Consider the following 15,539-nt stretch of genomic DNA (forward strand, 5'->3'; position numbering starts at 1 on the left):
TCATCTGGCAGGAGCTCAAACATGAGATGAAACCTCTTTGAATTTCCCAGAACAGTCAGGGTGTGGGTAACTTTGGAAGTGCCCAGAAAGAGTGCTTATCTTATCAAGTCACTCTGAAATCCTTTTCATTCAGACTAAGTCAGTGAATATAATTCTGCTTATGTTTGAACTTTATCAAGGGCACACATGTAGAGGAGGTTGTACATATACAGTAAAAGAATAGCACACTTGAAAAGATTGTAAGTTTGCTGTGTAGAAATGCACATGAACATAAAATCCTTGCTGCTCCCTCCTTAAGTGCCCTGTTAAGACTTTGAGCTGACTTCTTGTATCAGGGGGAGGTGTACATGAGGATTAATAGGGTCCAAGTAAAATACCCCTTAAATGCAACTGAGCGAATGGTGACTGCGGCCATGAAGGATCAAAATGTGACTTTCAGCCACTAATCTTTCGCTTTAGTTCTGGACAAAATCACCCAACCACTTCAAACGGACTCCTGCAAAGAGGCACTGATGGGCTGTAATGCCTGGAGGGTCTGAAATTTGTGATAAGTGGTTAGTGCAACAAGATGCAGCCTCTCTTTGTCATTGGAGGAAGGGAGTCACACACAAAGCTCTTTAGAAAAGTGGAATGACACTGAAAATCCATCTTATCTACTCAATTTACATTTCACTGCAGAGCCTCTGCGAGCAAAGTGAGACGTACTGAGAATATTAAGGTGGTTTCTGAATAGCATGTGGGTTTGGAGCTCTACTGTATCTGCTGATAGCGACCTCTCAGCAGCTGCCAGCTCTTGCAGACTAGGTAAGCTCAGTCTGAATATTCATCCCTTTTTAATTTGGACTGTTTGGTGACTGTTACGTGTGTAACGACAGGTAGCCTTATCACCATAACTGTGCCCTAAAATAGACCTTGTGTAGTTAAAAAAAAAATTAAGGCAAGCATACAGGTAATATGGTTGACCTTGTTAACTCAGAAAGGTGTGCTTCATCAATAACTAAATTCTGCAAGACTTCCACTGCAGAGGTGCCCTTGGATGTGGCCATCAGCATGGCTGTGTTTGATTAAATGTGGCAGTTGAGCTGGTTTGTTTTGCCTTCTGTGTAAGCCGGGTCGGGGATGATGAATAAAGCATTTGGGTCACGTTGCTTTCTTTATCAGAGTGTGCATCTGATACACTTTGCCACTAAGATGGAATTAGAGCCACAAAGCAAAGCTGGGGACATGATGGATGGAGGAAGGAACCAAGGAGAGGAAGAAATAGTCACGATCTGATACCAATCTAGCTAGGGTTGTGTAAGAGCAAGAGATGTGCCAGTATACTACTTCAGCTAGATAGGTTTCTGGTCTCTATCAACTCTGTCTCTTTAGCTGCTGAATGCTCCACTATGTGCATGAGCCTGTTGCTTCTATGTCTGCCGTTTGGTGCTGTGCAGGTAGTGTACAGTGGATTTTTAGTGCTTTTTATTGAAAACAAGTGTCTGCTGTGACTGAATACCACTTCATGAGAGCAGTGAGGCTGAAATCAAACAGTAAAGTTACTAAACAATGTGCTGAAACTTGCTGTAAAGCTCCAACATGGCTCAGTTCACTGTTCAGTTTGTTTAAATCCAAGGGAATCAAGGTGTGAATCAGTTTTACTATATGCATGTAGTAGTATGTCAGGAAAGCATGATGATTATTATGTTAATGATATTTGTATTTAGTGTTCATTGACACAATTACTGTAACATGAAAATTTAATACTGGCACATCCCTATTTGGGACTTGACCACTACACTTGTAATACATGTAAAAGAGGAAAGGACACCAGCGCACTGACAACACAAAACAAGTGGCTCAGGGTACTGAGGAGAGGGTAAGATACAGAAAGTGGGGGGTGAGGAGGATGATTGTGCCAAGAGTGGCTCTGCTGAAAATCCCCTCCATTAGCCGACTGTCAGTTCTACCTCTGATCACTGTACTAAGTGCTGATGGAGACAGATTATTACAGAGGCACAGTGATTTGAGAGAAAGGCGATGGCGCTGGTCTGTTCCATCAGTTTCCTTATTTAAATGAGGGGGGACAAGGTGGAAAGCAAGCCGGTGCAAAATGGTACAACACTGCAGTATGCGAATAACAAAGTGGAGTAAATATTGACAGGTTTGAGGGTTGAAGGTGGACGTGCAGTATAAGTGGAAATCGCAAGATACTACTGATAGTAAAATGATAGATAAGGGAGGATAAAAGGGACAAAGGGCTTCAATTTGACTATAGAAATTTGAGCTAATGATTATATTGTAATAGATGCTAGAGCTCAAATCCAGTCATTTTAAATATTTTCAAGCTGCAGGAACACCATCTGATTTTGAGCAGATAGTGTGTGTCTGGCTTATATCTTAGCTTGAAATATGGGACTTTCTCTCTATAAAATAATAATACTCACAGGCTTTGGAAAAGGAATGTGCCTTAGTCAGAAAATATTTCTGCTTCAAATCGAAATAAGTCAGTTTAACAATACACAGCATGTTTTTTTGAGAGGCAGATTTTCCTATTTAGTGCCATGATTATTGTCTCTCTTCTGTTGGAGCCTTATAATAAAAAAATAACCATGCCCTGGCTCTAAATGTCTACCTTATAATCTTCTGTTTAGAAACTAATTTGTAAAGGGCAAGCTTGTCATTTTGAAAACCCCATCTACTTACTGTAAGTTAGATGAGTCTATCTCCTTTCAGGATTGAAATAAAAAAAATTGAAACCCATTTGTAGTGAATCTGTTTAGTGTTGTAGTCATACATTAATTTAAAAGCACTGTTCAACATTTTAGAATTTTTTTTTTTTTTTTTTGCTTTTTACGCCACAAATTAGACGAGAAGATGGACACCAATTTCATGTCTGTATAATAAATATAAAGCTATAGAAAGCATGATCGTACCTTAGCTTGACTTTCTGTGAAAATAACTAAATCTGACTGCCAGCATCTCTAAAGATCACTAATTAACAAATTAGTGTACATCTTGTTTGTTTAATCTGCCCCAAATTTAGCATGCACATACTGGACTCTATTAATTTGTACTATCTATCATAGGTTAATCAACTCTAAAATACTAATTCAGGGGGTTTCACCCTGACACGTGCTAGAAAACAGCAGATTATCAGAGGGGCCAAAATGCGCAGCTGCACTTATTAGCTTTCATGCTCATGCATGCTGTCTTACAGCACAGAAACATCTGCATGATTAATAAGATTATTATATAACAGCAAAACTGGGACACAACTAATACTGACTGCACTGCAAAATGTGGATGACAATAAAATAGGTGGAGGTCTGCTTAGCTGATACATCCTTGACCATAAAGTCAGTCACTGTAAAGGTCAGTTGGGATTGAAAGACTAATTGGAATGCAGAAGAAACTCCGAATTAATGAAAACATAGACTGATATTAAGTGGTCTCAGTCAAATCATCTAGAATCTCATCATAATGATGCATCTTTACTGTTCTTGGCTGCAACCTAGTGAGCAATGTCAGCACATGTTAAATTCATACTTTTTTGTTTCGGCAGTTGTAATGTGTAACATGGTCCTTGATATTTCTTGCATGTGCCGTTTACACTTCAGTGTAATAATGAATGAATAGAAGCTGCCAGACTAAACATTTGACTGCTGAATGTTTCACTTTGTGGAGATAAATGCCTTCTGATTCATGGGCACCTCAATTACCAAAGCAGAAATTAGCAGCGATTACAGAGCAGGAGCAGTCATTTCAAGTTAGGTCTCATCACCTATCACTTCATCACCCTGTGAAACAGAAGGCGTTGCATTCTGCATGGATTACTTACTTCTTCAAGACTCTTCATTTGATTAATGTGTTTTTAACAGATTAGACGCTGCTATATAAACAGGAGAAAACACACACTGTTTGTGTTCCTAAGGCTGTGGCTGATTGAGGAAATAGACCCAGTATAAAATCAAAGTGCAGCACAAGAGTCTGAAAAACATGGACTTAAACACTATTTAAAAGGAGGGTTAATTTATTAGCATGTCTTTAGTCAGCGATATCAGTATTGTATATTTTGCACCTTGTGATGCAGAGAGACGTTTTCTATAAACCGTAGGCTTGGAGACATTTACAGGACTTCTGTCTGAATTTTGACCTAAATAGAGCACTGTAGGCATGAGGTATTTGTGTATTTGAACCTGGAAGATTAGTCTGGTTTCCCAGATAAAACAAAACAATGGGATTTTTCCTGAGGCTTTTGGATTACTGCAGATAATAAGCTCTGTGACAAACTAAAGTTTTGTTCAGCATCGTCTCAGGTGAACACCACTTTTATGATATTTGAAGCCTACATGCAATCACCAGAAGTGAAAATCTATTGTTAGCAGATAAAAACGAACTACACCACAGTCCCATAACTTTCATGTCACCATCACTAAGCATCCAACATGTAATTTGATTTACTGCACTTGCCTCATCTACAGTCGCCTTGCTTTGCAAGTGACCTGATCTAGCTAATAATCATGGCTGTGTATTGTAGTATAGACACAAGGAAACTGTAAATTCGGATTAGTGAGTAGATGATTCTCTGTGTTTGGCACGATGACGTTTAATGTCCCAGACAACCTTTGTGGTCCCATTTAGCCACTTGTTAGCAACCATCTTTTTTAAGCTACATAAAAACTTTAAAAATCATAAATGGAGTATTTACTGATTAACTTTATGTCACTGAATAAAATAGATGAAAATCTCTTCATCCTGTGTTAACCACAGACTTTATTCCAGGCAAACAAAGACCCCATCGACTTTGGAGCAAGGTAACTGGAAGTACAGAAATGTTAACTTAGTTCCAGGCTTTAGGACTCACTACTGCCACACTTTATATTACCTCTGGAAGACCTTGTGTTGTGTGTCTAGATGTGTGTTTGTTATTTTCCAAAGCATGCGTTTGTACAATTGTACACTATTGTTTTAATAACTTTAATAATTTCCACATTGAGTTATGCTACCTCTGTCTGTAGGAGGTTGAGCATGAACATCTTTGCTTTTACAGTGTACAAAATGTTCATGCAAAGATTTACCTGAATTCCCATTTAAGGTATTTTAAATTGACTGCCCAACTAAATTAAAAGCAGATTACAAAGAAACAGCAGGGGTTTCTCGAGGTTGAACCCTCAAGATGACGTGAGTTAAAGTTCAAATACTTCATCATGAGGTTGTTCCTTAGCTATCATCCCACAGATCCAATTATCCTGCCATTGATTTGTAGATGCATCAAGCTCCTAGACCCCCAGCTGTACAGACAGAAGATCAATCTAGCGGACCGTGTATCTCCAGCACCATTGACAGGCAGATAGTGAAAGAGGGGGACTTTCACTTGTGAGATTAGAAGAAGATGAGAATGAAGGTGAAAGGTGAGACACGGGTTAGGAGCTGAGGTTAAAAGAACCTTTAGTGTGGAACAGAGAAGTGATGAGTGAGGAAATGAAGTCAAAACTGAGTGGAAATGGAACTGACAGAGAACAAGATTAAAAAAACAACTATCTCACTCAAATGCATTAGTTTCAGTAGCCAGTCGTGGAAAATAGATTCTAGTTTGTTTTGTTTTCATTCACAAACTTTAAAAAGTTATAGCAGTTCAAGTGAACTTCCCAGTCTATGGAGGGTGCCATGATTGTTTTTAATGATTACATTAAGTGTGGTCAAGTGTGTCACACCACACTTACTTATAGTGACAGTGATGGAAGTCAAGACTTCAGGGAGGGAGGTCAGCAACATTTGCCTAATGAAGAAACCCATTAATCCCTATGTATCTGAAAAATATATATTTCCCCTGCATCTAATATTAATTAATAACTGGTTGGTGTATTAAATTGTGAAAAATGCCCATCACAGTTTTTGCAGAGCTCAAGGTGACATCCTGTTTTGTCTCACTAACAGTTGGTAAACCAAAGTTAATCAATTTACAATGTAATGAAACAGTGACAAGCTGCAAATCCAAAGATCTGACATACTGGGATCCACAAATGTTTGACATTGCTGCTTGAAAAATGAGTCCAACAACAAAGATTGAGTATTGCACTTTCATAAAGTTGGGGGTCTCAAAATTAACAGATGAATTGAAGGAGTAAAGGCTGACATGTACTTTGAGTCCCAAAAACACAAAATGCTACCGATTCAAATGAATTGAAGGAGTAAAGGCTGACATATTTTGAGTCCCAAAAACACAAAATGCTACATTTTCCTTAATTCGACTTCATTGTCTTTCACTAGACCATTCCTGTTTCCTAAGTGCACTTCTTTCAAACCTCACATCTGCTATTTATTCTGTTAACAATTTTACATCTCAAACTCAAGACAAAATAATCCAGATGACATCACTGTGACATCACCAGGATCCGCCTCCCAAAATTTTGCTAAACTTTCTCCAGAGCCACAAAATTGCTTATTCCTCACAAGTTGAACTGAAAGTCTGGAGCCTCACCTGGTCGAAGATCCACGGACTGAAGAATGTTGGTTAGATGGATAGTAATGAAAATGGATGAATGTTTGATGGCTCTCCAAATGCAGATGATTATGTAATGCAGATGATTTTTGAGGCCCTGGTGAACAGCATGATAAGAGCACATGACATGAGAACATGGAGGCGCAAGTATAGATATAGTCACAGTTCGTAGACATATCAGATTCAGAACAAATCAGGCTTAACTGGCTGGAACAAGATGCAAGCAGATAAGAGTCACTTGCTTTTATTCTCAATTGAAATAGGAGCTTTTCATCATCCAGTGAGTTATTATAAAGCAGAAGAGAAAAGGCAAATTAAAAGGGTCTTCATTCATGCAAGATAAATGCAACTTGTTTGTATTCATTTGTTGTGTGAAAGTGTATGTATGCATTATTGGCAAAATAATACAGTGCCCTGAACCTAATGTACATCAGTTGCTCTATTCTCAACAAACACAACACAGCAGTAAAACACCAGGGTGATAGTTGGATTATGTTTCAGAAAATAGCTTCCATTCAAATTTTGTGAAAGACAAAACCAAGTAAAGATGTTGATGAAATGATGTCATGGAAATGATAATGGCGGTTTATGATAATGAAGAAAATGAGGCAGATACACTTTGGATAATCCAAAAGAGCCAATAGGGTTCGATATGACAAAGAAAGACAAAAATAAAAAATCTAATCACCAGCTTTTCCTCCAAAACAAATGTGCTCCTCCTCAGACAGAAAGCTAAATGTCAGAAGACAAGGTGTACAATACAGAAACACTGGGTAACTGTACCTTCCACCCTCCCCCACTTAAACAACACCCCAACCCTCACCCCCTCCCCCATCCCCAACACAACCCTACCTGCTTATTTTTGAGGTCAAGCGAGAGCTCATAGTCGGAGGCAGTGGGGTGCGAGCTGGCCCCATTGCGCTGCACCCTCAGGGGCGAGGCCGTGTGATGGAGGCTGGCTCTCCTCCCCACCCCACCTCCTTTTGCTCCTCCCACTTCCTCCTCCTCCTCTTCCTCCTGTGTTGCCTCACCGTCATGCCTCTCAGACTCCTCTCCCTCTTGTTTTCTTTTTGCCTGTGCAACTTCTTCCACCTTTTGGTGCTCTTGCTCCACCATTGTCTGTTCCTCTTTGCAAGGCGAAGAGACCTTAGGGGCATCCTTCCCTGCTTCCTCGCTCGGAGCCTTGACCTGGGGCTGAGGCTCGGGCTCTGGCGCAGGCTGGGATATGGGTTCAGGTTCTGGCTGAGGTTGAGTTGCTGGTTGGAGCTCAGACTGTGGCTGTAGCTGAGGTGGTTGAGTCTGTGGCTGAGTCTCATGGTGCTGTTGCTGGGGTTGTGGTTCTGGTTGTGGCTGTGACTGGGCCTCACTCTGCAGCTCCCCCTCTCCTCCCTTCCCTTCCTCCCCCATTGACGAGTCTGGAGAAAGGTCATCGCTGCAGAAAGGAGGAGAAAATGCAGAGTGAGGTTGCTGCTGCATCCGTGGTGAGCTCTGACCTCTTCTCCAGGCTGCTCACTCTGCTACCAACTGAGCGCAGGGCCAGTTCTTTTGCCTGCTCTGTTCTGTCTGCCTCTCTTGTCTGTCTACACACTGACAGACAATGGACAAAGGAAAATGCACAGCACAGAACAACTAACAAAGCCAAAGTGTACAAGAGTGGAAAAAAGATCAAAAGCAATGATTTATTTTAGCAACGTCTTCAGAAAAAAAAATGTGAAAGGACAAAGTTGACAGCCAACAGTGACAACACGCACCTACACACGCACACAGAGAGACATGGGGGACAGTCATGCAGCTATCACAAATGTCTCCCTTTTAGCCTTTAAGTGGGTTAATGTGGGAGCTTTTGGTAATGTAAATACAGCCAGAGGTGTAACCTGGAGCACAGAGGGGAGGAGAGAGTCCTTGATTTAGTTTGATTTATTTCTGAAGACTCTAAGTTGCCCACAGGAGTGAGTGTGGATGTGTGTGGTTGTCTGTCTCTAAGTGTCAGCTCTGTGATAGACTGGTGACCTGTCCAGGGTGTACCCCGCCTCTTGCCCAATGTCAGCTGGGATGGCGAGCGCTGTTTGCAGTATGGTCCTATCCTACTTGTCAGCTGAGTCTACAGCCACGCTGGCAGCTTCTGCTTCATCAGAAGTCATCAGATGGGATATTCTCTATTATTTCCTGTAACAACCTAACATGCACACAGTGCAATTCTTTCATTTTTTTGCACAGCCATTTCTATAACATCTGTCATGTGTACAAGTGAGTGCAAGACTACACCCTCATGGAGAAACTGTCTGAAAAGGTTAACCATTATTCTAATATCTAATTAATACTGCCTCTCCCTCCTCTCTGTGATGACTAGATTTTATCTTTCCTGCCAAAACAGCTATAACACATTAACTTTCCAACATAGCCAGCGAAGTATCACCATCTCTTAAGCACAGTGGTTCTTTGACCCCACGTGCTAACATCTGTATGCTACATGTCTACCAGGTATGCTTACCATGTCTGTGTTTAGATTTGTTTAGCATGTTACCATTTAACAGAAAGTGCAGTTGACGCAGACAGGACTGTCATTAGTTTTGCAGGTATTTAGTCATAACTCAGAGTTTAGAGAAAAACACATTTGGATGCAGTGCTGGTGCTGAATGAAAAGTATAGGGATCATCAACGTTATTGCAGTTCATTCTGAGGGGGCCATATACTGTGTCTGCACACAATTTCATGACAATCTGCTGGATAGTTGGACTAACCAGTTGTCATAAAGCAATAGTTAAGAACCTATAATGTTTGAAAAGCTAAATGAAAAGTTTGTTATACTGTAGCTAAATATGCGAAGGTCACTAGCAAAACAATAACAGTTTTCACATCTAAAGCCAAGTCCTGGTTGTGTATATGCTTCAGTACTTGCCTCAGACATACAATACCTATAGCTGATATATAGTAAACAGCAGCTTGTTAAGTATCAGCAGATTTTGAGGGAGTTTTGAATCTGAGCCAGGTTTAGATTAGACACTAGTTGGCAGTGTTTGAGATAACAGCTGGACATGTTATTACCAAGATTAAGATAAGAGTTTTTTCTCTCTTATTGGATATGGTGATAAGATTGTTGTCACCTAGCATAACATCAGGACATTGAGGCTGCCATATGCAGAGTGCTGCAGAACAAAGTCAAAATGATTTTCCCCAGAGGGGGAGGAAGCGCCACAACTCTGACAAACCTTTAGCATAAACAGCATAAATCTGTGTATTTACCAAAGTTCCAGACAAGTGAATAGAATCAGAAGAGGTGGAAATGTAACCTCTACACACCCACCTGATTTATGTTTGTATCCGTGGCTAAAAATCTGCCCTTTTACACTATATAAATATTGGTAAGACTACAAGTGTATGTCTCAGTCTCTATGTCTCTATATCTGCATATTTCCTGTTCTGGTTCAGAGTGAGATTAGTGTGGATAAGGAATCAAAGATGCTTCTGCACAGAAGGCTCACTTCTCATTTTGCACATATGGCAGCACACAAGCTTGATGACAACATATCTTTAGCAGTAATATAGCTGGGTGTACCGCTTCTAAAATAGAACTTGTATGAGTAATGAATAATGAATAGAGAAATCAAATCTGCTGCTTTGACACTCAGCTGCAGGTGAACTTTTTCTTGTGTGAAACTAGACCTGCCTGGAAAAACAAAAGACTTGTTTTAGGAGGAGAGGCATTCTGTAGCCAACCATGTCTGCTCACAGTGTTCCAGCTCATTGTGGGGAATATAAACATAGTCTTTCCACTGTGCATTTTGCAGAAGCACCTGTTACAGTGAGAGTTAATCTGACAACCAGTGGGCAATGTGCAACTGGATGTAAGTCATATTCTCATCTCATAAGAGGACCCAAATCACCATGATGCCAATGACATGTAGTCATTGTTAATATATGCATGTGTAAGTTTATGTGCAGCATATGTGTAGATCAGCACAAGTTATTGTAAACAGCTTCACTTTCCTCCAACTCTAAAGTCTGTCACTCATCTCTCTCTGCATATCTACCTCTCATCCTCATTCTTTTCTTCCATTTTGTCAAGCTTCCTCACATCCTCTGTCCACCTTCTCTCTCACACACACACATATGCATACACACAGTCTTCCTGCAACTCTGTCCTCTGCCAGGTAGGGAGATTGAATGGTTCCAGGTGTTAATGTGACTGGCAAGGCGGAGACGAGCTGTGGATGCTGCATCTCTCTCTCTTTTAATTTTTCCATACCTCAGCAGTCTAGACTGATAAGTGTAGCATCCTCCATGTGTTTCAGCCTAGCTATAATTATAGTATCCACCGGCATCTCCGGTGCTCTCTGCCATGATTGCTAACAGGCTGGTAGTAGTAGTAGTAGGATATGAGACAATGTGTTGGTGCCAGTTGGGCAACAACTACTAGACCTACAAAATTTGTACATACAAATTTTTGGCAACAAATTTAGATTTTTAAGTGCACAATTTAGTGGTGCATATAATCGGAAATAAAACACCCCTGTGCAAATATGAGGGAAGGCAAGAACATTTACAATTACTGAACTGAATCTGGATGCATGAGACAGATTTGGCTTTATTTCACTTGCAGCTGCACACAGTATGTCGATACATTGTGAACTCATCTCCAAACTGTTTTATAAAGTACTGTGAACTTTTACCTCTGCAAGTCTCACTTTGGTGGAACTGTCAACAAGTCAAAGACATCTAAAACATGACAAAGTGTCCCAAGGAGTTACAAGCCAAAAAAAGTTTGAAGACATTGGTTTGATCTTAATATAATAATTGATTATAAGAATAATCAATATTATTTTGAATGAAAACATTGACTCTATTATTACTAGTAATTGTAGCTGTCCGACAGAGATGGCAAAAGTACGCACATTTGTTATGCAAGTAGTACTACAAATACCTGTGTAAAAATACTCTGGCAAAAGTAGAAGTACTGACTCTTTAACTGAGTAGAAGTTAAAAAAAATGTACAGGCTCTGAAATGTACTCATTCATTCATTTTCTACCGCTTAGTCCCTGAACGGGGTCACGGAGCCAATCCCGGCCAGCAATCGGGCAAAGGCGGGGGACACCCTGGACAGGTCGCCAATCCATCGCAGGGCTAACACATAGACGAACAACCAGACACACACACTCCTATGGGCAATTTAGAGACACCAATCAACCTAAGCTGCATGTCTTTGGACTGTGGGAGGAAGCCGGAGTACCCGGAGAGAACCCACGTAAGCACGGGGAGAACATGCAAACTCCACACAGAAAGGTCCCAGGTGGGGCCCAAACCCGGAACCTTCGCGCTGTGAGGCAACGGCGCTAACCACTGTGCCACCGTGCTGCCCACTGAAATGTACTCAATGTGTAAAAATAAAGCATAGCCCTTCAGGGGTCATTTCTACCAGCTGTTTCTGTGCAAGTTTAACTGAGCCTCACATCATATTAATATATTTCCAAGATTATTAAACCATTTTAACTTAAAATATAAAAAAAACCCAAATAATTAATATTAACTAACAAGAGCAAACGTCAGATTTAATTAAGCCTTAAAGGCTAATTAAGACTTAAGGTTTTTTCAACAGTCTCTATACAAAGAATAAAACTAACAACAAACTGTCTCTACTCACAGTTAATGTCTGTCGTTTTCTATCTTGGATTAGCTAATTCGTCTGTCCAAAAGACCTCTGTTGTTGTTCAAAAATGATTAAAAACACAGTGAAACACATCGCTGCACTGGCTGACATGTTTCTTTATTACAAAGCACTAGATCAGTGAATATGTTGCCCCCAAAACCTTCAAATGGCCACAACTTTTCTATGGTCTTAGGCAAGATTCAACTGTGCATGTGCGAAAATGCCATCAGGAGCCAGCAGACTGCAAACACGGGACATGTCACCCAGTGCAGTGGCGTGCACATTTAGCAGGAAGTGCTAAATAAAAAAATAATTGATAATTCCCCTCAAATGTATAAAAACTAAAAGGAATGAGCCTGATGTGAAAATGTAAGGAGTAGAAACCATCTTAGGTTTCTTAGGTAGAGTATTTTGGGAAATATGTAATCAATTGCGTACAGTGGCAAATTGTTGTTTTTAACTATATACAGGTTAAATAAACAAGACAAAGCAGGTTAATTGGTGAGCTTTAGAGGTGCTGCTCAGTAACTTTTGTTGCCCTTGCATAGAGCCCAGCCAGCTGCTCCCCCCTTTCCCCAGCTAAGCTAACCTGCTAACCTTATTTGCTTTCTGCTGACAACAGAAAGCAAACAAGCAGATTTCCTAATGGCTTCAAATTGCCACTATTAGGGCTGGAAAGCCTAAAGATTTAAATAATGTTAATTTGAGAATAGTTTAATAGTTCAAGACAGATTTAACTAGTAAAGTGCACAAACAGGGACTACATTTTCATTACAACAACAATCCTGCAGAGGGCTGCAGCGGGAAGGAGGATGGCATCAAGCAGGAGGCGGGCCATCTTCATAAAGGAGGTCCCCTGATTATGTCTTCACCATGAATTCAGGCACCGTGTGCTGCTTTGACTTTCATTAATCTTGATAGTAGAGCTTAAGCTGCAGCATCAGTGTGGAGGTGTGTAGCAGGAGCCGCAGAGGTGAGATACCGTGCCATGTGACCTTTGGGGTTCACGTGCTATATCCTCTGGTGGATTGCAGCTAGAGAGCTGATGAAGAGGGCATTAAGTGAAGAAAACTATATCAGCAGAAGTCATTGCAAATGAGAAACCTGTAGACGCTGCTTTCTGCCTCCCTTGCTTGACAAATTAGTTTTGTTTCAATCAGATCTTGTGTTCTTTCCACGTAAAAGTAGCATTTATTTTGAAATATTTGTAGCCAACAAGCACTTATTTCACCTTCTTTTCTCTTTTCCCTCAAAGTCATTCCTCTTTTAAACTAAGCAGGAATCATCTTGTCACATATACTAAATCCCTCTTTCCTTCTCAATCCCCCTATTTCTCATTGCTCCATAGAGAATTGGATCAGTTCAACAGGCAAGAACACAAGTGCAGACTGGAGAGCAGACGCATAAACAGGCATATTTCTTTCTTCCATCACACAGGGAGGGTAGTGTATGGGGTAACTTGGCTGAATACATCACCCAAGTGTACTGTATATGAAATCCATCACGGTTTCTCCAATTGGGAATAACATGACTTAGAGGCAGAGCAGAGGGCTGTGTGAGAGACCACAGAGGAAAGGACGTCAGATGTAGGTTTTAAATATTTGTATGTGTTTGTGTGTAGTTCATTTCATTTTAATACTCCAAGTGGGATTTTTTTTTTCATCATATTGAAAAGGAAAAAGCCACAGGTATAAAAAAAAAAGATTTACTTTACAGTCTCACAACTCAGATATGACAAAAATCCACAGCCTTTACAGTGACACAAGTTAAGTTTTGCAATTCTCTGGAGGCTGCAAGCCATTTTCACTACATTTAAAAAGCTCGCCCTCATGATAAAGTACACAAGTTATTAAAATGCACCAGCTTCAAGCAAATTAGCATCAAAAAGACCCTCGTTCTCTCTAATTACTGCGTCAAGTTGTCATTTTTTTCTCTGGTCGCGATCATGACTAGTACATAATTCCCTCCTTTTCTCCACTGATCTATGACTTCACCCCTTGTTAACCTCCTTGTGAATATGTATTTACAGTAGCTAAGGGAGGGACACTCCACTGACTTTTACTTATTTTGTGTCAATTTTAAAGTACCAGCTGCTGGTGTGAGTGGTCAGGGCCGCAGTGAGAGACTCGAGTGTGAGTGAAGTGTCTGCTGGGAGTTGTGCTATGACTGTGATTATGAGATGTACTGTACGCTGCAGTAGGGATGAGGAGGAGAGGAGGAGGAGTGCGAGAGCGACAGACGAAGACCTGACTGGAAATGCATAAGTGAAAGCCCAGTCAGACCAAATCGCACTAAATAATATAGATGAGAAACTCAGCTGATCTTTACACATGGTGAGCTTACTGCTCATGGGAAATACTGCAGAGTTATAGCTCAAGACAAACTTGAACTCTGACCAAAAAACCATAAGTGAAATATTTGAAGCATCTTTAAAGACACCATAAATTAATATAAACCACCACAATACTATAATTAACATAAATTAGGCCTCCCTTCATCATAAAAAGCCATCTTGTCTTCGAATGTCTGTTGAGGGTCAAACCGAAACATTCATCCACTGAGGTAATTAAGTCTTATTTTAATGGTTACACATAAAATATGCATGATGCTACTATGCACGTGGCGACCTCTACCCTATTAAATTCCCCTTGAGGAGACATGCTGTGATGCATGGTTGGTGGTGTCCTCTTTGTGCTTTCTGCTCACCTCATGTGATCCATACTGAAGTGATGGATTAGTTATGGAGATGCCAATCAATACTGCACTCACTTGGGGAGGACCGCATAGCTCTTAAATGGCACTATTTGGCAAGATGGAGGCAACGAAAGAAGAAACCTGGGAAAAAGAGAGGCAGTTTTTAATTCTGTACTTTTACATTCGGAGCCCTGCAAGTTAACTGAAGAGGCTGAGATCAATGTCGACCAGTTTATATCTCTAAAAAACTGAGAATCAGCCTTCGGCTCTTGTTAAAATCCTGTCCAGGCACTCAGTTCTTTTATGGAGGACCAGTGATCGGTATCACAGGGTGAGCAGGTTGAACTGAAACTACAAAAGAAGATGTGGCAGAAACAGTTTTCTGCTTCGTGGTGTAAAAAGGCTATAGGCTTCTATTTATCGTGCTGAATCTCAATATGGAATGAGGATTTTCACCCCCACAAAAGGGTTTAGAAACAAATTGCTTGCACACACATTATCCCATACACACAGACCAGTATAGCCACAGGCATTCCCATGTAATGTAAATGAAACATCTTTCCAGCAACAACAGAGCGCAGGCTTTGAAAACAGGTCAGGCTCTTGAAATATGCAAGACGGGATTTCAGATTGAGTCTTTTCTTAAAACTGTTGCCCTGGGATGGGGGTAAAATAGAGAGACGGTGAGAAGGACAGAGAAAGAGAGACAAAGAGCA

The 15,539-nt window shown here is 40.6% G+C and overlaps 1 protein-coding gene across 3 annotated transcripts in view; it reads right to left on the reverse strand.

Annotated features, from left to right (window-relative positions):
- iqsec3a (IQ motif and Sec7 domain ArfGEF 3a) overlaps positions 1–15,539 on the reverse strand; it is a 96,575-nt gene that overhangs the window by 42,307 nt on the left and 38,729 nt on the right. For 2 of the 3 annotated variants that reach the window (XM_020599506.1, XM_020599507.1), the window contains exon 3: positions 7,337–7,916. The exons of the other annotated variant lie outside the window; for it this stretch is intronic. In XM_020599506.1, coding sequence (XP_020455162.1) covers positions 7,337–7,891 — 555 coding nt within the window. In that variant the 5' untranslated portion in view covers positions 7,892–7,916. The remainder of the gene's footprint in view (positions 1–7,336; positions 7,917–15,539) is intronic. 3 annotated transcript variants of the gene reach the window in all.

This window comes from Monopterus albus, unplaced genomic scaffold (assembly GCF_001952655.1).
Source record: "Monopterus albus unplaced genomic scaffold, M_albus_1.0 scaffold41.1, whole genome shotgun sequence".
Lineage (NCBI taxonomy): Eukaryota > Metazoa > Chordata > Actinopteri > Synbranchiformes > Synbranchidae > Monopterus > Monopterus albus.